The 23845-nt window shown below is 57.4% G+C and overlaps 1 protein-coding gene across 3 annotated transcripts in view; it reads left to right on the top strand.

The window, feature by feature from the left end:
* PAX7 (paired box 7) overlaps positions 1-23845 on the top strand; it is a 97980-nt gene that overhangs the window by 52778 nt on the left and 21357 nt on the right. For all 3 annotated transcript variants that reach the window (XM_027060261.2, XM_027060260.2, XM_027060262.2), the window contains exons 6-7: positions 5345-5510; positions 7131-7327. In XM_027060261.2, the coding sequence (XP_026916062.1) occupies positions 5345-5510; positions 7131-7327 (363 nt within the window). The remainder of the gene's footprint in view (positions 1-5344; positions 5511-7130; positions 7328-23845) is intronic.

Raw genomic sequence — 23845 nt, forward strand, 5'->3', positions numbered from 1 at the left:
GCAGGTCACCTCCAGGCGGGCCGCAGGTGCAGAAGCAGCAGGCCTGGAGAAGCGACAGAGCTCGGCTGGGGCTGAGCTGGGCCGGAACTCGGGCCTGGCAGGTACCAAAGCCAAGGTCTTTCCATGCGGAAGGAAGAAGCTGCCTCAGAGCCGGGGACCTGAAAGCCGTGGGGCAAGATCTAGAAGCAACTGGCACTTAAACGCTCCAGGAACCGGTGTACCTCCCTCCGCCCTCCCCACCCCCACTGCTGGAGCGGGGGGTCCTTGGCTGCCTTTGAGGGAGACCCCGAGGGGAAGGGGGCAGGCGGCAGCAGCCAGCTTGTCTCATTCTCTGCCCTCCTCTCCAGGGTGATATCTGAGCCTGGCCTGGGCTCCGGGCCTCCCTCCCCCCACTCTGATCGTCCTGCAGCTGTTCTGCTGGGCACATTCCTGGGTGCTTTCTCATTCCCACGTCTGGCGGCCGCGGCTGCTTCCCATCACCTTGAAGCCTGACCGCTCCTTGTAAAATTTCCTGGCTGTCAGGGCAGTGCTTTTATTGGCCCAGGGGACCCAGAAACAGGTGTCACTCAAGGTCCAAGGAGGGAGGGGGGCTGGGAACAGGGGGAGCAGCCAGAGGCCGGGCAGACCCACAGTGTGGGGGCCCAGGCAGCCTCCTGCACATGCTGACTCCCGTAACATCCTGTGGGCTTCTCCAGGGCAGTGAGTGTGCCCCACCTTGGCCCGAGAACTTAGCGTGATCCCAGCAGAGGAGGGATCAATTATACGTTGGGTTTTTAACAAATGACCAAAGCTGACCAAAGACCTCAAGACCAGGATGATAGAACATTTGGCCCGGAGAAGCGATCTGGAGGACGGGGCTGCTCTAAGAGGACCCGGAGGGTGGGACCAGGGCCAGTCGGGGAACGTCCCCAGGCCTACATAAAGGTCTGCAGGGACTGGGAACCGCAGGCCTAGGTTTCCCTTGGTCTCTGTATCACCTTCAATAGATCTGTTTCCTTTCTTGAGACTTAGTTTCTCATCTGTAAATAAAGGAGTGGAACGAAATGGTCACTGCGGCTCCTAAAGTTCTAGGATCCTCACTTATTTTTTTTTTCATTTTCTTTTGATGTTTTGTTAATTTTTGAGAGAGAGCGAGAGAGACAGGGTGCAAACGGGAGGAGGAGAGACAGAGGGAGACACAGATTCCGAAGCAGGCTCCAGGCTCCGAGCTGTCAGCACACGGGGCTTGAACTCACGAACCGTGAGGTCGTGACTTGAGCCGAAGTCGGACCCTTGACCGACTGAGCCACCCAGGCGCCCCTAGGAATTTTGTTTATTGACAACCAGAGCTGCCTTGTGAGGTGATGAGATCCCCATTCCTGGAAGTGTGTAAGGCAAAATACGGTGTGCCATCAACCAGAAACCCTAGTTTCTGCTAGGGTTCCTGCTGTGGACGGTGGGGCAGAGACCTCCAAGCCTCCCGAGCACCGCTGAGACTCTATGGATCTGAGGTCTCGGGTGTCGGATTCTAAAAGTCTGTGATTCTGGGATTCCGCAGTCCTGAGACATCTCGTGTCAGTGGCCCGGGGAGATGGTGAAGGGGTCCCGAATGGGCTCAGAGCCAGACGCTGAGGTGTGAATCCCAGCCCCAGCACTTACACCTGCAGCCTCAGTTTCCTTATCTGCAAAGTGGAGGTGACAGGAAGAGTCTACCTTGTTCTAAGGACGAATGCTTACCTGTAAAAAACCACACGCTCCGCATTTGGAGGTGCCTGGCACACAGGAGCTCCAGAAGTAGGGTACATTCTTAGTAAAACTCCACCTGCTCTTTCCAATCCTGGCCACCCTGGAAACCCCCAGTTCGTTCAGCTGGCACTCATTTATTGAGCACCTACTCTGTGCCGACGCTGTTGCGGGCCCCGGGGAGTCAGCAGACAGAAACCGCTGTCACGGAACTGACGCTTGCATGAACAAGGACACAGGTATACGTGTCAGGCGGGGTTCCAGTAACTCAAATGCGTTGCCTCCCTCTGGCTCTGCTCCAGCCCTGCTTCTGAAGCCTGCAGGGTGATACTTGGCTTCCCTAGTGTCCGGGGGAGACACCGTGTCTCAGCTGGCGGAAAGCCACCAGGAAGGGTGGGAAAGGGGGCGTCAGGCAGGAGGACGCATAACCTTTCTCTGGAGGAGCCTTCACTCCTGAATAGCGAGGGGCCAAGCCCGACCTTGTATCCGTCTTCCTCGGAGGTGGACAGATCCGCTGTGTCCCAAGTACCAAGATCTCTGAGCCTGTGTGTTTCCCCCAGAAGCAGAAGCCTCCCTGAGAGGAATCCCATTTGAGAAGCACTGGAGGGACTCATCACTAATTAACAACTTGGACTGGACCTTTCCCTAACAGTACATAACGCTTATCGGACACTTCTCATTTGCGGGGCACGATGCTCAGTGTTCCACGTACATGGTCACTGTCATCCTCCCCGTGACGTTAGGAGGCAGGTATGATCAGTCTCTCCATTTCCAGCTGAGAAAACCCGAGGGAAGAAATTTCCTAGACAGTTAATCAGCAGTGTCGGGACTTGAACCCAAGTCTGCCTGTCATGTTCTTTTCTTCTGTGCTCCGTGGAGAGAAGGACCAGATGGAATGTTCACCCCGTAAACAGCTGCTTCCTATGGCATCGTGTTCCCAGTGCTGGGTGTTGTGGGAAGGATCAAAAGTGGATAAAAAAAACTCAGCGTCTGCTTTCAAAGAACTCAGCCCTGATCAGGGGTTCTGGTGCAGGGGTGTGTCTGTGTGGGGAGGAAGGGCGGAAGGGGTGATGGGGCTTACCCCTGTCCCTCCTGGAGCCTCCAGGCCCCCCTCTGTGAATGGGCAGCTTACACTGGATGCCAGCTAAGAGCTCGGCCACCAGAATGATAGTTGTAGATGTTGTTCTAAGCGCTTGGCCTGTGTTAAGTCACTTGAGGTCCCGGGAGGCAGTGGTTCTCTGCCTTGTCTGTTGTGTGCCCGGGGCACAGGGCAGCTTGAGGGCTAGGACGGTCCCGTCCATCTCTCTATCCTTCACATCTCGCTTGGCATAGAGCACAGTCCCAGTAAAGGTTCGTGATGAGAAGGAGGGAAGTAAGGAAGGAGGGAAAGAGAAGGAAAGGATAGGGAAGGACGGAAGGGGAAGAACTTTTCCAACTCTCTTTGGTATTCTTTATCCGAGGGAAGGATGACCCACAGGCAGCTGCGGTGTGCCAATCGGGAATGGCGTGTCCATTCCCCATCTGACTTCAAGGTTTTTGCTACATATATGTATCATCCAAATCGCTATTTGTTTTTATTTTATTTATTTTATTATTTTTTTTCATCTTTATTTTTTTTTGAGAGAGAGACAGAATGTGAGCAGGGGAGGAGCTGAGGGGAGGGAGACACAGAATCAGAAGCAGGCTCCAGGCCCTGAGCTGTCAGCACAGAGCCCGACGCGGGGCTCGAACCCACGAACCGCGAGATCATGACCTGAGCGGAAGTCGGACGCTTAACTGACTGAGCCACCCAGGCACCCCACTATTTGCTTTTAAAATAAAATCAATGTATGTTATTTTTTCAAATGATTATTTATTTTTGAGAGAGAGGGACAGACAGTGTGAGTGGAAGAGAGACAGAGAGAGACACAGAATCCAAAGCAGGCTCCAGGCTCTGAGCCATCAGCACAGAGCCCGACGCGGGGCTCGAACCCACGAACCGCAAGATCATGACCTGAGCGGAAGTCGGACGCTTAACTGACTGAGCCACCCCGGCGCCCCCAAGTCAATATATTTGAAAATAAAAGTGTCTCTCACTGTCACATAAGGCAGGCAGCTGGAAACACACATCAGGGAAGACTAAACAACATTGATGGGGGACTTGCTGGGAAACATCAGCTGCGGAAGCGCTTTTCTGTGTGTTCAAGAGGAAGCTCAGCACGGGTGTCAGTGAGGCACCGAGGATAAGTTAGCACCAAGCCCGGACCTTGTCTTCCACACGCCCAGAAGGCCCAGAGGAGGAGTGGAGAGGCTCAGGGTTACTGAATGTCTGTGTCACTGCCATCTGGGATGTCCCTCCCTTGTAGAAGGAGGAAACGTTGAATGGGAACAAAAACGTGCCCCACACCCTCTCCCAGAAGCAGGGAGCGAGGAAACAGTGTCCATTCCGCGCCAGTTCAGAAGCCCCTCGGTCAGGACGCCCCTGGGGAAGCCCTCCGTGCCCTGGGGAGTGGGGAGAAGCGGGGGCCGCAATTTCATTCCAGAGCCAGTTGTCGCTCCTGACCGGACTGCCTCGTCTCCTTGCTCTGTGCACCCTAAACGAATCAGAGCCGGCTGCGCTGTTCCTCCAGCTCAGAAAGCTAAACGCGGCTTCTCTCCTCCGAAGGATCTGAAAGACAAAAGACACCAGGGGCACAGAAGCACCCCTCCACTCAGCGGAGGCTGGACAGGTTGGGGGAGGGTCTTAAGTGATCCTGTGCTGCTGAAGGTTGGAGGGGACCCCACCAGGAGGGGCTCCCATCTGAGCTTTGTCGCATCGGCCCTGGCAAAGACACACCAGAGCAAGCTCTGTATTTCCTCGTTCTCTCGTTCATCCGTTCATTCCTTCCTTCATTCATTCAACAAGTATTCCGTGTAGATGCAGGAGTTGGCTGCGGGAAGAGTGTCTGGCTTAGAGGGAACGGCATATGCAAAGCCCATATGCTTTCCCATAAGCCTTTTCCTCCTTTTCTGGACCAGAGCTCGTTGCAAAATCCAGACAAGTGACTTCTAGAAAGTCAGACTGATTGAAGTTTGAACCTCAGATTCGTTTCAGCTATAGCTGTGTGGCCTCGGGCAAGTTCTTTGACCTCTGTGAGCCTCAGTTTCTTCTTCTGTGAAATGGGAATAGGAGTACACGTCTCCTGGGTCTACTGGGCCGACGTGAAGCACCAGCACGGGGTGGGGGTGGGGGGGCCTGGCGCAGAGGGTGGGAGGGAGCGTGTGTTAAGACAAGGATGGTCGCCCCCCCCGAGCGGCTGCGGTGGAGAGAACGTTGCATGGAGTCACCCAGACGTGGCTGTGTCCCCGACCCGCCCCGTTACGTGGACAGGTCACTCACTACCTCTGCCCCTCAGTTTGCTCATCCGTAAAATGGGGAGAACAATAATAATCCCATAATAATCCCTTCGCTGGGTGGTGGTGAGGCCACGATGGGCTCACACCCACGCAAGTGCGCTACACTCCATCCCCGGCCGCGGGAAGGCGGGGATTGGACGCGAGCTGGACACAGGGTGACGGCTCGGGGACCAGTGGTAGCCGTGCCTCAGCTCTCCGCCAGGAGCCAGGCTGAGGGATCCCCGCTCTCTGCTCTCCACCCTCCCAGGTCTGGTTCAGTAATCGCCGCGCCCGTTGGCGGAAGCAGGCAGGAGCCAACCAGCTGGCAGCGTTCAACCACCTTCTGCCAGGGGGCTTCCCGCCCACCGGCATGCCCACGCTGCCCCCCTACCAGCTGCCGGACTCCACCTACCCCACCACCACCATCTCCCAAGGTGAGCGCACGAGATTGTCCTGGCACCTCAGCCGCGCCCTGCCCCCCATTCCTCCCTTCCTTAACTTAGAAGGAACGATAAGGGCTATTTATTTCTTTAACGTTTATTTATCGTCGAGAACAAGCACAAGCAGGGGAGGGCCGGGGGGGAGGGGGACGCAGGATCTGAAGCGGGCTCCCCGAGCTGTCAGCACAGAGCCCGACGCGGAGCTCGAACTCACGGACCGTGAGATCATGACCTGAGCCGAAGTCGGATGCTCAGCCGACCGAGCCACCCAGCCGCCCCCAAGGGCCATTTTCTTTTTAATGGCCATTTGTCTGGTTGCACGTGGACAGACGATTACCACGGGAACAGTGAGTTGCTGCCTTTGAACTTCTTGGTTTTGCCAACAGGCCACAGAGCATCCAGGTGAGGGTTAACAGGTAGCCTTCCTGCACACGTTTAGAACGGAGCTTCTCAAACTGTGAAGTCACATGCATCCGCTGCCGTCTTATTAAAATGCAGAAGTGACAGACAAGGCTACTATCCCTCCCTGGACCCCTCCCTCCATCCTGTCTTCCCCCTCCTCTCTCTCCCCCCCCCCCCGCCCGCCCCGGGGCGCATGTTGGGAGCCCTACTACCTGACATCTGACTCATGACGCCCCTGGGGCTCCCTCTTAAAGGGCTGGCAGGCTGGAGTTCTAGAAACTGAGGAGAGAGGCAGGGGATCCTCCCTATGATTCTTTTTCTCCCCTCCCTGTAATTCTTTTTTTTTTTTTAATTTTTTTTTCAACGTTTATTTATTTGTGGGACAGAGAGAGACAGAGCATGAACGGGGGAGGGGCAGAGAGAGAGGGAGACACAGAATCGGAAACAGGCTCCAGGCTCCGAGCCATCAGCCCAGAGCCTGACGCGGGGCTCGAGCTCCCGGACCGCGAGATCGTGACCTGGCTGAAGTCGGACGCTTAACCGACTGCGCCACCCAGGCGCCCCTCCCTCCCTGTAATTCTTGATGAGAAATTGACGATGATGGTCTCATCCCCCGGAAGGCTGCGTGGAGGGGCCCTGACAGAGCAGAACAGCAGCCCAGCAGCCAGGAAGAGAAATGGCAGCTCGGACCCTGGCCCCATCACTCAGTGGCCTTTTCGCCTTGCACGAGTGCCCGGCCCCTCCGAGCCTCGGTTTCCTCGTCTGTAAAATGGGAATCCTGTGCCCGCTTCACACCCTTAGACAGTATTTGCAGAAGCACCTGGCCGGTGGTCAGTGCCCCCAAAATGCTGTCGGGACAGGCCCGGGTAGATTAAGAGAGTCCCCAGTGAGGTCTGACTTTCAGTCCAGAAGACTGATTGAGCACCGACTGTGTGCCAAACGCTGTGCAGTGTGGCCAGTGCAGATGCCTGGAGGTTGTCTGGAACGTCGGTTAGCTGTCAGTCAAGCTTTGGCTAGTCCCGGGCGTCCTGTCCAGAAGCCAGCTGGTCCCATCCTGAGTAGCGAGGGGAGGTCCCCTCTGTCCGCTGGATGGCGACGAGGAGGAAGAGGCTCGTGGCTCGCCTTCCACGCGGACGGTTCTTTCCCTGCCCTGGGACGCCCGCCATCTGGGCCGGGGCCATGGCTCAGGCCCTCTCCTGGGTCTCTCCGCAGACGGGGGCAGCACCGTGCACCGGCCCCAGCCCCTCCCGCCGTCCACCATGCACCAGGGGGGGCTGGCCGCCGCGGCCGCCGACACCGGTTCTGCCTACGGAGCCCGCCACGGCTTCTCCAGCTACTCAGACAGCTTCATGAACCCGGCGGCGTCCTCTAACCACATGAACCCCGTCAGCAACGGCCTGTCTCCCCAGGTAGGTGGCCTCACCAGTCTGGTCCCTGGGAAGCCGCGGGCTCCGGGGCACCTCGAGAGGGAGAGAGAGAGAGAGTGTTAAAGTGGGAAGCAGGGACGGCCCCGCCACCCTTGCTGGTCAGGACCCCGGGATCCTTTGCCTGGGCTTTATCTCCAAGCCGCAGGCCCGGGTGACTCTGCAGGCAGGTACGGAGAATGGGTTTCCCCACTCCTGGCCACCAGAAACAAAAAGCTGTTGCCTTCGAGACATGCTCGTGGCCCAACAGCCCCCCCCAGAGCTTGTGAGTCCGGCCCCCCGCCTACCTCATGGCTGTTCGGTTCACGAAAATCAGGCATTTTCAGGCAGCGTGTTGGCAGAAGCCTTGTACCGTTTCCTGTGGGATGCCGACTGTGGTTTTGGGGCCTGGTTCTCGAACCAGGAGTCCTTCCTGGATTCCATCCTGTGCTCCACCCATCTCTTGCCTTTCCCCAGGCGTGACCACCGAATGAGAGGCAGGACCTCCTCCTGTTGGTAGAGAGAAACGCGGCTGGGGTTCTAGATTGGGGGCCCTGCTCCCATTGGGTCTTGGAGCTCGTTCCCTCGTGTGTGATTGGTTGCTGGCTGCGTCACTCGTTGCCGGGGCTGTTGGAAGTCGTTGGGGCCACCCTGCAATCCAGTGCAGAAGGCATCGCTGAGGCTGTTGGTGGTGGCTTGTGGTTTGGGGAGCAGGACGCGGGGATGCTGGCCGTCCTGGTGGCTTTGAGGAGCTGATGGGTTCCCTTCTGTAGCCACAGCGGGTTCTCAAATATCCACGGAGGAAAGGCGGAAATCCAAGGCTGGTTTTGCCCTGCCTCCCACCTTCTGAGTGTGGCGCAAGCTTTCCTGAACGGCTCTGGTTCGGTAGGAAGGGCGAAGGCTGGAAGAGGGTTAAACCCCAGCTCCGCGGCTCAGGGCGTCGGGGAAGTTAGCATCTCTGAGCCTCACTTTAGCCTGCGTTGACCTAAAAAGTGATTAAAAAGGGTGTTGCTAACCTCCTAAGAAGGGTGTTGTTTGTGCTCGGCTTGCTAACTGGCTGAAACCCTAGCTCAGAGCCTGGCACAACATAGGGGCCGAATGAACATTCGTCCTCGTGTCAACCCCCCGCCCCCCACAATTGCCAGGACGATATAATCAGTATGAGAACCCTGTTACTTGAAGAAAAAAGGGGGCCAAAGGGAAGGTCCGCTGCAGCCCCCAGGCCACATCCATCTGGCTTCCTGCTGTTGTCAATAAAGCTTTATTGGAACATAGCCACGCCCACTTCTTTACAGATTTCTGGCTGCTTTGGGGCTGTAACGCCAGAGCTGAGAAGTTTCAAAACAGATCACGTGGCCCACAAAGTGAAAAATATTTGCTATGTGGCCCTTATAGGGAAAAAAAAAATTGCCAACCCCTGGTCTAAAACCTTCCCAAGGTTTTAATTTTCTGCATGGTTTTGGGTCTGTCGCTGTGTGCCTCCGTTAGTGAGTGTGGTGGAGAGCTAACTGCATTTTAGTCTCCTCATTTACTTATGGGTAAGGTCCCTTCCCCTCTCTGTGCCTCAATTTTCCCCATCTGTGAAATGGGGATGGTGCTAAGCCTCTGTCTGGTAGGGTTGTTGAGGATGGGATGAGCTGATGTGTGCCAAGTCTTCCCCAGTCCGGGGCAGAGTTGAGCGAGCCGCTGAACCCAGAGCTCCTAACAGTGATGCCCGAGGTCCTCTTGGGGCCCACATTAGGGGCCGGGGTGATGCAGTCTGCAGACCAGAATGCTTTCCCGGTGGAACCTCGTTGGCCTCTTTGGCGCTCAAGGCCATGACTTCCATGCCATTAGTGCAGAGGACAAAGCGGCTGAGCTGACCTTCCAGAGTCAAGAGGCAGACAGGATCCCAGAGCTGGCTGGGCGGCCGTGGCTGCAGAGACCCAAGGTGTCCACGTCTGGGGATGTGGTCCAGGCCTGGCCTCGCGGTATGAAACAGGCTGGAGGAGCCTCACTTGGAAATCTGAAGAGGGATGTTGAGATTATGCAGGCCAGTCTTCTCGATTCATCTCAACAGGGCCCGGGAGGCGTTGGCCGGGCCAGGGCCCAGAGTCCGGGGCTGACCACTGCTCCTTGCGGCCCACGGGGCTGAAGTTTCTCCCCAAAGTAGCAGTTTTGTCACAGGGCAGAGGAGAGACGAGCAAATAGGGGGCGCTTGGCTTCTGGAGCACGATTCAGCGATGAGAGGGATACAGAGCAAGGATGTTTCATGCACTGTTTGGGCCCAGAGACCAGCCTCGGGGAGGGAGCGAAGACGAGAAAAAAACCCCAGCCATTACTGTAAGCAGCCAGTGGCCCACCCTTCTCCCTGCCCGAGCTAGACGCTCCCCTCTCCTCCCAGAGACCCTCGGGAGGCTTTCCTCCACTCCTCAGGCGGAGAGGCTGTCAGGACGTGATGGATTGGGCTGACTCCGGAGACTTGCCCAGAGGTTCCCACCAAAGGTGTGAAGACAGATGGAGGGTCTGACAGGGGCAGAGGGGACCAGGAGGTGAACAGCTGCTGGCAGGGGAGAGGGGGCCGTGCGCAGGGTGGGCGGGAGGGCAGTCCGGGTGCGCTTCTGTCCGTGTGAACTGCCGGGGTTAAGCTTCGAACACGTCCTGCGGAAGGGGGACAGCGAGGGGGGGTGTCTGGGTCTGTACCAGAGCTGCTGGTATTTGTGACTCCCCGTACGCTCCCTCCGCCCTCTGGGCAGGCCAGCCACACACCTCCGTGGTCTTGGCAGGGGTGGGGGGGGGTACACTCCCCACCAGGACAGACCCGCTTCCCAGGCCCTGCCTCGCCACCAGCAGGGAGGTTCCCCGGAGCTCCCCTGGGTGAGAGGGATGGGATGGGGTCTGTCTGGGCTGGGGACATCACCCCTCACCCGAGACTGCAGGTCCTTACCACGCCCCCGCCCCCCAGTAGCCTTGGCCTTTGTTCTCACAAAAGCCCAAGGCAATTATTATGTTGTGGGGGTGGGGGTGAAGTTGGGGCTCTGCGGAGCACCTGCTCATTGCACTGGTCAGTTTGCTGCTGGCTGGAGAAGTGTCCCCTCCCGGGGCCTGACCCGGGTCCTGGTCTCCCAGCCATCCCGGGAAGGGGGGCTTGTCAAGGCTCAGAGACTCCACGGAGGGACTGCCTGGGCGAAATCCCCTGGGAAATCCATCTATGCAGCCCCGTGCTGAACCCTGGCTCTCAGGCTAGCAGATACTTACAGAGGGCCTACTACGTGCCAGGCACCGTTCTAGGCACTGCGGATGAATCAGTGAGCGTCGAGGAGGAAGACCCCTGCCCTTGCGGAGGTGACAGTGTCACAGGACAGGCAGACAATACATAATAGAACGGCAGGCCATGCGGTGTATCTGATACGCTGTTGACAAGGACAGCTTAACTTGCCAGCCCCTGTGACTCAGACTCTGTCCTGAGAGTTTCTTACGTGGTAGATACTGGGTAGCAAAGCCAGGCTTCAGCCCTGATCTCTAGAGCCTGAGAACATAACTAACACTGCCCTCTGCCTCAGAGAGGCCCACTCTCTCTCTCTCTCTCTCTCTTTTATTTTTTTGGAGATTGGCTGGCAGTAAAAAAAAAATCCCGTCCCCTTTAGCTCCGCAGAGGGGAAAGCTCATTCAGCCCATGTCACGGATGAGAAAACTGAGGCCAGGACCTCAGGTTAGGGGCCAGTGGGCAGAGTTGAGTCACACGGGCAGAGGCCTCCTGAGAGGTTTAGACAATAATGAGCCCAGCCCGTCGGCCATGTGCAAAGCTCAGCTTTACAAGATCAGGGGCTCAGCACTCGGTAAGATACCCCCAGCTTTGTGCACGGGGTCCCCCTGAAGAGGTACCAGGAAAACAAATACAGTTTGACCCTTCGACCATGTGAGGATTACGGGTGCCGAGCCCCCCCACCCCACGATTGAAAACTCACATATAACTTTTGACTCCCCCTAAAATGTTACTAACAGCCTACTTCCTGTTGATCCAAAACCTTACTGAGAACATACGCAGTCCATTAACTGCTTACTCCATACGTTCTGTTTCTTTGACGCTGTGTCCTTACAATAAAGCAAGCTAGAGGAAAGGAAACGTTATGAAGAAAAGCCTATGGAAGAGAAAATACATTTGCAGTGCTGTGCTATATTTATCGAAAACCTCCATGTATAACTGGACCCACGCCGTTCAAACCTGTGCTCTGCAAGGGTCAGTGTACTGCCCGTGTGATCTCGTCCCTGATGGCTTGTTGGGGACTTGTTGCAGACCCTCCCGCCAAGCCCGCTCTCGCCCCTTTAGCTCAGGCTGAGGTCCTTGGACACAGCTCTTAGAAAACAACTCAGGACAGCTTAGGACAAGAGGAACCTTTCGTGGTTATGAATTACAGTGAGTAATCTGATGCCCGCCGTGGCTAGGAATCGCACACAGGGCACGCTGGGAGGCAGGGGTAGTGGGCAGGGAGATAAAAGGGACACCTATATGTAGGTCCCTTAGGATGCCTGCCCTTAAGAATTCCCCGGTCTGATGGGGGAGACGCAGCCACTGCCTTGAGAGGCTCCTGGTCTGGCCGAGGAAGGACTTCGCCCATCCTGAGGAGCCCACAGTCAGACAAGAGGAAAACCCCCGTCCTTAGATGCCCTGGTGTGATGGCAGAAGCCAGCGCTGTCCCGGGGGCCTCCCGGTGTGAGGGGAGACAGGCTCAGAAAGTCACTCATGGCCGCTGAGCGGTCTGAAGTCCTGAGCGAAGAATCAGGAACACAGTCCCGTCTGGCCAAAGGCTCCGGGCGGGGCGTCTGGTGCTGGCAGCTTCTTTAGGGCCCTTGTGGGCGTGTCCCTGGGGTGGGGGTGGGGCGCCCTGGGCCTGAGCTTCCTTCTCCCCCAAGCTTTTTCAGTGCAGATTCTAGCAGAGCTGGAAGTGGAAACTTCTGGAAAGCCCAGACAGGGGAGAAAATTGCCCCAAACCGTGGTTAGCTTAGCAGCAGGGCCGGCCCCAGAGCCCCAGACCCCCAGCGGAGGGCTCCTGCCACTGCTTCACGGGAAGGGGGCGTTTCTTTTTTGCCACCGTGGCTCATTTTGCTCCTTCATAATGTCCCACATTCATTGTGTCCTTTGCTCCTCGCTGGAGCTTCACAGGAAGGAACCTGTAAAAGGGATTTACATATTTACGATTTCCCCCAACTGAACTAATGAAAAATATTCTCTGAGTGTGCGGTTCATCACACGGCCGCAGTCACAGTAAAACAAGCCTTTTTGTCCTTTTGGGCTCCTTGATGTTCTCTTCTCCTTTCCCTCTTTGGCCCGTTAAGAATTACCTGTGACGGCCAAGGTGGGGTGGATGCTTCTGGAGGGCCGGCACGGACGGGGCCAAATGCTTTGGCTAAGCTTTCACTCACCGAACCCTGGCCATTATCTTGTGACCTTCATTTCACAGATGAGGAAACTGACTTGTCCAGGGTCAACTACCTCTCCATCCATCCGTGTGCCTGCCATGTGCCAGGCTCTGCAATAGGTTCTGGAAAGTGACAGAGCTGGAATTGGAACGGTCTGCCTCCAGAGCCCTCTGTGCTATTCTGTGGTCTCTGGCTGCCCCCCCCCGCCCCCACCCCAGCCCCACCCCCCAAGGTCTGTCCTGTGGTCCATCTGGTGAAGCTGAAGTTTGCAGCCACGGGGCATAGTCAGGCTCAGGGTCCAAATCATCCAATGTGAAGCGTCCCCTTCCTCCTAAAACCGGCAGGACTAAACCTCAAGGCTTTTATTTAATTTCTTGATGAAAAGGGGTCTCCTGAGTGATTTGCCACAGCAGACTTTGCTCCTGGCATCACTTGAGGGCCTCAGGGGACCCAATCCAGCAAGGAAAGGCACTCCATCCGCTGAATACCTGCCGAGGGCCAGATCCCACGGAAGTGCGTGGGCTCTGTGAAGTCATTCAAGCGCCGCAGAAACGCTCTACTTGGGGAAACAGGCTCAGAGAGGTTAAGTGACTTGCTGAAGGCCACAGAGCAGCTGAGCGGCCGAGATGGGACACTGACACCGATCTGCCTGACCCATGAGCCATGCCTCGCGGTGCCCCTCAGCAGGATCAGTCCGCGGTGCCCCTCGTGCGATGAGCCCTGGAAACTCCGTGTGCTGCTTTTTCCTCTCACTTCCTCCTTGTGTGTTTTTTTCTTTTCTCTTTATTGGCGACACTGCGTTTATAATAAGCATTTAAAATGAGTCTTGCTGGACCAGGGACGAGGAAGGAGGAGGGAGTGGGAGATTTGTAGGCAGGAAGACGGGGAGGGGGATGGTGGGGTGTTAAATAGCCCAGAATTTTTTAAAAACTGATGCAAATCACTGGTAGGAGAGAAAATTATGTGCAATTACGTCCTGATATTGGAAGGTTTTGCCTAGCCCAGGCAACAAGATCTCATTAACAAGCAGAAAATAAGATTGAAATGGTGTGTAAAAGACCTGAAAAATGAATTTGAATGCTGCGTTTGTCCACAATTACCCCCTCCTTCACACGTATTTTATTGCAATTTTTTTATTATTCTTAATCTCTCCATTCCTCAAAGCAGATTGGGGACATCCTGGCATTACCGGGGCATCGGGAGGAGTGCGGAGGATTTCTTGCTCCCCTGAAAGGAGACCCTTCTCTCGCACATTTTCCAAGGTTGGGTTTTGGAGGGATCAGAATTCATTTCTCCGGCTTAGTGGGTTGTAGGAACACGGGGGCTTTAACCCCAGCCCCCAGCCGAGTGAGCGCGCGCCTCTGTGCCCCGCCCAGCCCTTCCTTCTTCTCCTTTCTGGGCGCCTCTTCTGCCTCCGGCTTCCTTCCCTTTGCCTTCTCAGGATCTCCTCCAGGCTTTCGCTCTCCCAGGGGTCTCTGCCACAAGCCCCCGCACCCCACCCCACCCCCGAGTAGGAGGAAGCTCAGGGGCTAGAGAAACAGCTCTGGGCTGGAGTTCTGGTTCTGCCATTTACTGAGCTGCTGTGTGGCCCTGGGGCAGCTTGCTTAACCTCTCTGGGCTTCATTTTTTCTCATCTGAAAACGGGAAGTGATAATCTCTGCCTCTCCGGGGGCGCTGTGAGGATAAAGCGAGAATTCGAGGAAAGTGCCTGGCACATAATAGGTGCTTAATAAATTCTAATCCATTCTTTACTTCTCCTCCTCCCTCTGCCCTGCATCCGTGCCCTGGCCTCCTGCTCTGCCTTACCCCCTTCCTCTCCCTCCCCTCTCGCCTACCCTCCCTTCCATTGGTTGGAAAATGCCCGAGTTGGGCTCCAGTCCAGGACCACATGGTGTGTGTGTTCCCCTGAGCCCAGTCCTGGGGGGAAAGAATGCCGGGTGCGGGAAGCACCCTTTTCTGCTGAACACACAGGATGCTTTCCCCGCTCCGCTCGGGCCTTGGGAAAGGATGAGCAAGGACAGAACAAGTGACTGGCTCAGGTTGGAAGGACACGCTCTGATCCTGAGTGGTTTTCCCCAGGGTTAGGGAAGAGCTGAGTCACCCCACCCACCCACGTACCCATTTCTCACCGTGACCAACGATGATGGTTGGGGGAGGGGGGTCAGGGGTCAGCTGGTGGGAAGGGCCACAGTCTGTGGCCAGATTTTCTTGGCCCCGAAGCCAAAGGCCATGTGGCAGCATCTGGCCTCCCCGGCTGGCTTCCTCCATACCCAGCACAGCCCAGCTCCCACAGACCCTCTGCCACAAGCCACGTCTGCCCGCCTCCGTCAGGCGTACCAGGCGGGGGGCCGCGGGTACTGTCTTCTCAGTCCATCAGGCAACCCCACGCCCCAAGTGCCCTCTCCCCCTGACTCCTGGCCAGCCCAGCCCTGGGGCAGGGACGAGCTACCATGCTCAGAGAATCGGCCACGGGGCCCCGGGCATCTGCGAGCCCCGCCATCCCCCGGAGGGACGCACGCTGCCAAGATCCGGCCTCACATCCAGCTTTGCCTTTGTCCACAGTGAACCTACCTCAGTGGGAAAAGCTGAGCTATTTCCCCGCTGGAAGCTCCAAACAAAACCACCTGCTCCCGTCAGTCAAGGGCTCAGCTCCAGCCCAGAGGGAGAGGCCTGGACAGAGCCCCGCCTCCTGTGAACACAGACCCTTGTTTATTTCCCTGCCTTTCTCACCCCTTTTCCTGGGTGGAGGGGCCCGGGCTGTGCCGGGCGTGTGGGAAGGCAAGACTGGGATCAGGAACTTTCCAGACTGCTGTTGAGAGAGTCAGGTCATGCCTGTGTACAGGAACTGGGGGGGTGGGGGGGTGGGGGGGGTTGCGGTTTATTGCTTCCGGGTGACTTTAGGCTCTTTTTTTAATCTTCGAGAGAGAGAAGTAGGAGGGTGACCCTGACCTGTTCTCCTTTCTTAGAGGACTAGGTAGGATTCTGGGAAGATAGCATCTTAAGTCCACATCCCTGAGTCTGGACAAGAGACATGGGCCGCTCTGGGACTTTTTTTTGCCCACCACCAAATTGTGTGCAGGAATCTGGACGGCACACCTTGGAGAGGTGTGGGCGGGAGCTTCCCATGGGGCAGAGTAAGGTGGGGAGGGGGGCCCGGATGCTCCATGCACCCCTGCGCTCCTCAGTGGGACCACAGGCAGTACCCAGTGCCTGATGACTCATGTTGGTACCACACGGAACCCGGCGTCTGGCACGCAGTAGGCCATCAGCCACGCGTGGTGAATCCCCTGCGTCTGCAGCTACGCTCTGCTCCCAACAGGTGTTGGAGGCAGCCGATCGTTCAGTCTGTATTTGAATGTCATTACTTACAATGCCCTCCATTTACCTAACTCCTGTTATTCACACAGCGTCTAGGGAGCCTCGAAAAAGACATGTACTTGGCTGTCCCTCTCTAACCTCGCATATTTCAGGGGCCGCCTCCCCACCAAAACTGTCGTGGACAATTTAGTGGGATTTCCGGTTGGCGAGGATAGGAAGTGCAGAGGGGTCTGGGGAAGGAAGGGGATGGTCACGGAAGGCTCCCTGGAGGAGTCTCAGCGGGGAGGTGGGGTTTGCTCAGGGGACAATCAGGGAAGGGCTAGGACCTCGGCTACTCCTCAGGGAAGGAGGTTGGTGTAGACAGGACAGCAGCAAATCATCAAGCAAATACTAAAACGATGTCTAATGCAGATACATCAGGGACAAGTGGAATGATCATACGGACGGGAGTTCGGATATTGGGTTCTCTACTTACTTGCTGTGTCACATGAGCTCTCTGAGCCTAGTTTCCTCAGCTGGAAGACGGGGCTGATACTACTCGTCGTGCAGAATTATGACAAATAATGAGACTTTGTTCATGTGAAACACGTAGTACCAGGCTGGGCATATAGCAAGCGCCTAATAAGTGACAGTCTTCCGGTCTCTGCTTCTCCTTGCCCTGATTAGAAATTGAATGAGTGATGTCCTTTCTCTGGCCATTTCCTTTTTGGGACTGGAGGTCTGGCTTAGCCCAGGCCATGCCTGGTCACCGATTGGAAAGGCAGGACATCTGAGCTCCCTCCGCTCCGCTTCTCACCCTCTGTGTGACCTTGGTACATGCCCCCCCCGGGCCTCAGTTTCCCTATCTGTGCAATGAAAGAGATGAATCAGTCTGTTCGTAAGGCACCTTCCTGCTCAGAGTCTGAGATTTCTGTGGGTTCTTTGTACAAGCACATGAGTCACAGTCTCTAGATCTGTGGGCAGGGACTGGCCCTCCTCTCCAGCCTGCCACCCCCCCCCCCCCTCAGGCTCGTGGGCCCCAGCCTGGGCCTTCTGGGCTTCCCAGCAGGCCAGGGGTTTAGCCTTCCAGAGCTGCCTGGTTTGGTGGGAAAGAATGCAAATAGCGGATTTGTCCTTCTTTCTGATTAGTACGGGGGCTTGGAATGAGACAGTCCCGGCAGATAGAGGGGAAGAAAATGAGGGAGATTAGCAATTAATACGGCGGGCAGACTCGGAGCGGCACAGGCTGGTCCCTGGGGTCCCCAGCGGGAGGGAGGCCGCCGGGATGGCCAGCCACAGGACCTGGGAGGCCGGTGGCACCCCGGGTAGGAGAGGGAGGGTGACTTTGAGGGACCCCAAAGAGTCACGCTCTTCCCTGCCTCCAAGGTGTTGTGCCTGCTGCTCTCTCGGCTGGGACTCCTTGTCCGCCACCCTGTCCCCATCTCAAAACCACTCCTGCTTACTCCTTAGGACTTGGCCGCCTTCCGGGAAGACTTCGCTCACCCCCTCGTGCTGGGTTAGCTGTGCTTTCCCTGTGCATTTATCACATCGTATCAGTGTGTTAAAAGTACTTGTATTACTAGGCAGATATTACCTAAGAATAACGTTCTCTTTTTTTTGAGCACTTATCACAGGCCAGATGCTGTGCTAAGCCCATCACATGGATGATCTCATTTAATCTTCACACGATCCCCTTTGGAAGGGGAGGACCTCAATTATATCTGTCTCGCAAATGGGGGGACAGAGGAACCCAGCAGTATACATAATTGGCCTGAGATAAATCGCTAACAAGTGGCTGGCCCTGGACTTGAACAGCCTGCCTGCTCCCAGAGCCCATGCTCTCACCCAGCATCTGTCGCGAGAATGGTCTGTGGCCCACTTGCTGGTAGGATATGGGAGGCCCCACACGTGACTCTGATCTCAGCTACTCCCAGTGCCCTCAGGGGCAACAGAGCAAGGGGTACCAAGACGTGGGCTCTGGGGTCCCTGAGCCTGGTTCCAATCACCAGTACTGTCACGTCCTGCCTGTGCGATTCCAGAGAGGTTCTTCTCTGCCTCAGTTTACCCCTCTGTAAATTGGGGCTAGCAGTAGGTTCCATCTCCTAGAGTAAGCTGAGGAACAAGCATGTTGAGATACGTGAGGCATGTTGGCCTCCGGCACACTTCAGGGGAGCTGTTTGCAGACAGGGGCTCCAAGGCCACACGTGAGTTGGGGGCAGGGCCAGGCCCCAGACCTCCTATTGCAGAATTAATTTTCCCCAGGGTCCCTGAGGTCCCCTGCTCCTTCCTGCCTCCTGGTCTAGGTGTCTGCCCTGCCCCAGCCTCAGCCCCAGGGCTGTCCTCTCTCCAGCCCCTCCTCTCTCCTGGCCCTTTCCCCAGCTGTGAACGTTTCTCCAACACCTTTGGGAGTGGGGACAGGTGTTCTGAGCCACCCCAGGGAGTGTTGTTGCAGGATAACAGCTGATGTGGAGGAAACAGGCAGAGGACCTTCCTCCCCCTGGGGCTTCAGGGAGCATCTGAGATCTCAGCCGGTGTCTCCAGGGCCGTTGTTCTGGAAGGTCAGGCCTGAGGGCCTCCCCCACTCCCGTGTGGCCTTGGCCAGTCACTTCCACCCGGCACCTGTTTCCTCCAGAGTGATGAAGGCCAGCACTTTCTTCAGAGGGAGGACAGACTCTCTGGCACCCCCCAGCCCAGCCAGGCATGCCCCCCAACCTTCCTTCCCCTCCAGCCTGTCTTGCCTCCATGTCCTGCCCCTCAGCCCAGAACTTTCTCTGGGTCCCAGCTGTGATTTCTTCCCCGTGCCCTCCTCTGCTTCCCGCTTCTCTCCTTAACCCACGCCCTCCCCTCCAAGTGCCCCAGTTCTCCCCGCCCCTTGTCCCTCACCCCATTTGCACCCAGCCTGCTCTCAGACCCCTTTCCGCCCTCCCTCCTTCTCTCCGCAAACCCAGCCCTCGTCCCCACTCTCTTTCCCCTAATCTCTCATTCTTCTCCACTCCTTCTCAATTTCCCGATTTCTCCAGCCCCCCGCCCCCCTCCGTCCTCCCCCCCTCAATCTGCCCACTCTCAGGGCGGGGGCTGGGCGCGGTTCTGGGTGGGGGGTGGGAGAGCTGGGTCGGGGCGGGGGCGGGGGTGGCATGGGGGGGAGGGGACCGGGGGAGGGGACCGGATCCCCACTCCCGCCCCTCCCTGCGCTCCTCCGCGCGCCTTTGATCCATGGCCCGAGGCCGCCTGACAGTGGAAAATGCGGGGAGACAAAACCACTCAGTCAAAGTGATTCCCAACAACTGTCTCCCCGAGATAAGGACGCGCTCGGGCTCGGCGGCCTGCTTAATTCCTGCTGCCCGGGCCCGGGATCGGGGAGCAGCGCGAGCCTGGCGGCCCCCGGAACACGCTGCCCGCCCTGCCGGCCCAGCCGGCCCGCCGATGCACGCAAGGTGGTGGCCTGGTGGCGGGGCGGATGGGACGAGGGCCAGCCATCCCTGGGAAGCCGGCAGGAACTCACTTCCGAGGCAGTGTCAGGGCTCCACCCCCACTCCCCTTCATTCCCTCCCCCTCCACCAATGCACATGCCCATCCCTGAGCCTGAAACATTGGCATCCTCCCTCTCTTCACTTAGCCAAGCCCCATTCATCTCTCTGGTGTCAGCGCAGAGGCCGCTTCCTCCGAGAAGTCTTCCCAGACCAACCGTCCAGTCTGGGTGGGCACACTGCCTCCCAGGGTAGCAGTTGGGGCTCTGAATTCTAACTTTCTGGATACCGCTGTCTCCCCCTAAAGCAAGGGCTAGGTTACCCTAGTGGCCCATGACTCCGCCGCAAAGCCTAGCACACAGTAGGGAGCCAGTAAACTGCCGTGGGCACAGCTGGACACCGTGAACATTCATTCTCTGCCCAGCCCCGTGCACCTGCCTTCGAGGACCTTCCTTCCAGTTAGTTCCGTCAGAGACAAGCAAGCAAAGCCTCCAGAGAAGAGGCGATATCCCAGACGAGGGGAGGGATGGGGGCAGGGGGGTACCCGTGACCCCCAGAATCCTCCAATGAGGAAGGAAACACCTTCCCCGGGGCTGGCCTGGCTGGGCTGGACGGACCACTGGGAAGTCCCACTGTATGTGGTAACCATCTCCCTTGGCAAGCAATACTGCGATTTGGGGGTTCAGGAGGTCAGATATTGTAAAGTAAGTTCAAAAGGAGACCTTTGCAATCCCCCCCAGAAACCTCAGAGCTGTCTGTCGGGGGCACAGAGACCGCCAGGGTGGTCCCATTGGAGGCAGGGTGTGGGAGTCACGGGGAGGCGGCAGAATTCAGCTCAGGACATGAAGGGGAAGGGCGGTGCACGTCCAGGCCGGCTGTACAGGGAAGGGGTGGCCTTGTAAAGCACGGAGCATCCTGTTTCTGGGGGGGGGGGGGGGGGCGTGCAAGCAGAATCCGGTTTTGTCAGGACTGTTGGAGAGTGGGTTCTTTGCAGTGTGGAGGCTTCAGGAGAGACTGTGGCTCCCAAACCTGTGCATCAGAATGATCTGGAATGCCTGTTAAAGATCTAAATCCCAGGCTCCACCCTGACTGGCCGGTGCCCTAGGTCTGCACGGGGACCAGGAGAATCCATATTTTAAGGAAGACGCCCGGGGGCGCCTGGGTGGCTTGGTCGGTTAAGCGTTTGACTTCGGCTCAGGTCATGATCTCACGGTCTGTGAGTTTGAGCCCCGCGTCGGGCTCTGTGCTGACAGGTCAGAGCCTGGAGCCTGTTTCGGATTCTGTGTCTCCCTCTTTCTCTGCTCCTCCCCTGTTCATGCTCTGTCTCTCTCTGTCTCAAAAATAAATAAATAAATAAATAAATAAATAAATAAATAAATAAATAAATGTTAAGGAAGACGCCCGTGTGAGGCGACCTGGGATTATCAAAGCACCGGATTAGCAAGCTTTCACCTTGTCAGCCTCGCATGAGCACCTTGACCTCTGCTTTCTTTAGGAAGTGACCTCAGGGGAGGCCTCAGAGGAGGGTCTGTTTGAATTGAACTGAGATCCCTTTTCCAGCAACGTCCAAGCCAGAAATAGTTCATCCTAGGAATAGTTCATTTAACCCATTGCCTCTTTTTGCTAAGAAAGACACCCACAATGGCCCTGCATGCTTTCCACCGCCGAGAAGGACTCCGGGATTAGCAGGGCTTTGCCGAGGGCACGAGTGGGTATGGCAGCAGCCTTTACCTTCATCTCCGCCTCTGCCCGCAGTGGTGTGGGCAGTCCCCGCTTTGCCAGCAAAGCCCCGGGGAATCTTGTCAAGCATCCAGCAGAAGAGGGGGCCCCTGAGGAAGCCCCACCCCTGCCCCTGTCCCTGGCACCCTGCTGGTCTCTTGCCTCCCCTCTCCCCCCCTGCAGAGAGCATGAGGGCTCAGCAAGCGACTGACCAGACCCTCAACCTTCGCTCCAGACAGTGGGTCTGACCTTCGGAAGTCACAGGATTAAGGTCCTGTGAGGGCCCTGTCAGGTGTCTTACACAAAGGGCACACCCAGCCTGAAACTGGGAGGTGATGCCCAGGGTAGAAGTTCCTGAGCCTCCCACGGGGCCTGCCTTCCTTTCCCCACCACAGAGAATGCGCCCCCCCCACCCCCCCAGCTCCCCATGTTCTTCCCCGAGCCCCCTGGGTGCTGATCTCAACCCCAGCTGATTCCATATTGCCCCCGTGAGGAGGAAGCAGCTGTCCCAGCTGGGGAGTAAAGGAAAAGGAGCAGAGTTGTTCCTTGAGCACCGATACTGTCCATAATAATGGCAGTGACCTCCTTGATTTGTTTAGAACGTGGGGGTCCATGAGGCACTTTTGCCCTGTTTGTGATCTGATCGTCGCCACGTCCTGAGGGCCTAGAATCGTCATGTCCATTTTGCAGACTCAGAGAGGCAAAGCTCAAGGTCAGCGGCAAGGGACAGCGTCGGAATCCAAAACCCAGGTCTGCCCGCTGGCAGAGATTCAACTCTCCTCCGTGCTGGGCTGCCAGATCAGACAGAGGCTGGCCTGGACCCTGGCGGCTCTGGGTCTGGTCTGCACTTGAAGTTCCCAGGGGATTCACGTGTTCGGGAGAGTCTGAGAAGCACTGGGTGAGGGGTCCTTTCTGACCGCCCAGTTTTCAGATGCCCCAGAAGCTCCCTGCAGTGACTCGGTGGACCACCCTTGAAGGCAGAGGGCGGAGAACGGAAGGGGCCTCGGAGGGAAGGCCCAGAGGGGGAGCAGGGGAGGTAGGCTGAGGGTTACCCCGGTCCCGCGGTCCCATGCTATGGTGACCCCCAGCTGGACCAGGGCGTGAGCCTGGCACCCGGCCTGGCGGGCTCAGCTCTGGTGCGAGAAGGTCCAGAGTGATTCCAGAGGCACCTCCTGCTGGAGGTATGCAGGAGTGATGGGCAGAAAGGCAGGGAAGTGCCCGGACAGACGGACGGACCGTAGAGAGAAACGGTGTTAAGATGCTGGCGGAGAGGTCAGGGAGAGGAAGCAGCAGGGGCAGGGGGAGAGAGGGAGAGAGACAGGGGGAGATAAGGAGAGTCTGGGGGGGGGGGGCGAAGCACTCGGAGGGATAGAAACAGGAAGAGAGAGAAGGAAAGAACGAGAGACAGAGAGAGGGGTGCACAGGCAGGGACGGGAACAGGAACGGGAAGACAAAGGGCAAACACAGGAGACCAGCAGGGATCAAGGCGTGCTGGGGACTCAGGGACACGAACTTATAGAAATGAGGCGGGACAGGGGGCTGAGACAGGAGGGCGGCCCCAAAGCTGGAGAGGGCAGGGGCTCTGCGGCTGGCCGTGAATCCCAGTCCCGCCCCTCCCCTGGCTCCTGCCCTTGGTTCCTTCCCTCTGCTACTCCCTGCTCCTTCCTCCCACCTACGGTCCAGGTGTCTGTGGAGGGCCTTTGCCCAAGCCAAGGGGGCTGCCCGGGCCTGAACCCCAGATGCCCTGCTCCCAGCCATGGCCTCCTGGAGGGGCAGTGGTTAGTCACAGAGACCGGGGAGCCCGGGGTGAGACGTGCTGCCCTTCTGACAAGTGTTTCCCTTTAGTTCCAGAGGCCACCCTGACAGGTGCTCCCTGTGATTAATGTCCCCACCCCCGAGGCCTGAGACCAGCCCCTCCTTCCCAAGCCAAGCTGGTGGCCGTGTGGGCAGCACAGGGACCGAGCCTTCCAGAATCCCCTCCTGGTCCCTCCCTCTTCCTCAGAACCACCCTCCGGATGAGCCGGTTGACCTCTGGCTGAGTTTTTATTCCAGTCTGTGTTTTCCCATCCGTGTGATGGCATTAATAGCCCTGCCGCCATGATCAGGACAAGGTGTCAGCCAGGTGCCCGGAGCCCTCTGGGGTAAAATAGGGAGACCTCTGGGCTCCGCGAGGAGGACACCCCCCAGCCCTGATACCACAGCCCCTAATGGTGGAGGTGGGGCACAGGAGAATAACTTTGGCTCTGACAGGAGCACCGGAAGGTGTGAACTTGACAGTCGTGAGATTGTGGAGGGGGCATACAGGCTTCGGCAACCTGAAGGCTCTGTGCGGTGGCAGAGGAGGGGCCGCGAGTAGTGGGGGGTAGAGCAGGGGGCTGGGGGACTGCTGTCAGGGTTGGGGACCGTGGTTGGAGACGCAGGTGGAGTTTGAATCGGCCAGGGTTGAACGGGAGAGTTGTCGATAATAACCCTCCAGTTGGGGGCAGTGGCTACTAGCTGTGTGATCTTCAGCAAGTGACTCGACCTCTCTGTTCCTATAACGCGTGGATGACAGTGGTGGCTAGTTCACAGGGTCGTCATGAGCAGCAAACGAGTTTGCTTGGAACGCTGCCTGGCACGGAGCCAGGGCTGAAGGATGATG

Source organism: Acinonyx jubatus, chromosome C1, assembly GCF_027475565.1.
Source record: "Acinonyx jubatus isolate Ajub_Pintada_27869175 chromosome C1, VMU_Ajub_asm_v1.0, whole genome shotgun sequence".
Taxonomy (NCBI): Eukaryota; Metazoa; Chordata; class Mammalia; order Carnivora; family Felidae; genus Acinonyx; species Acinonyx jubatus.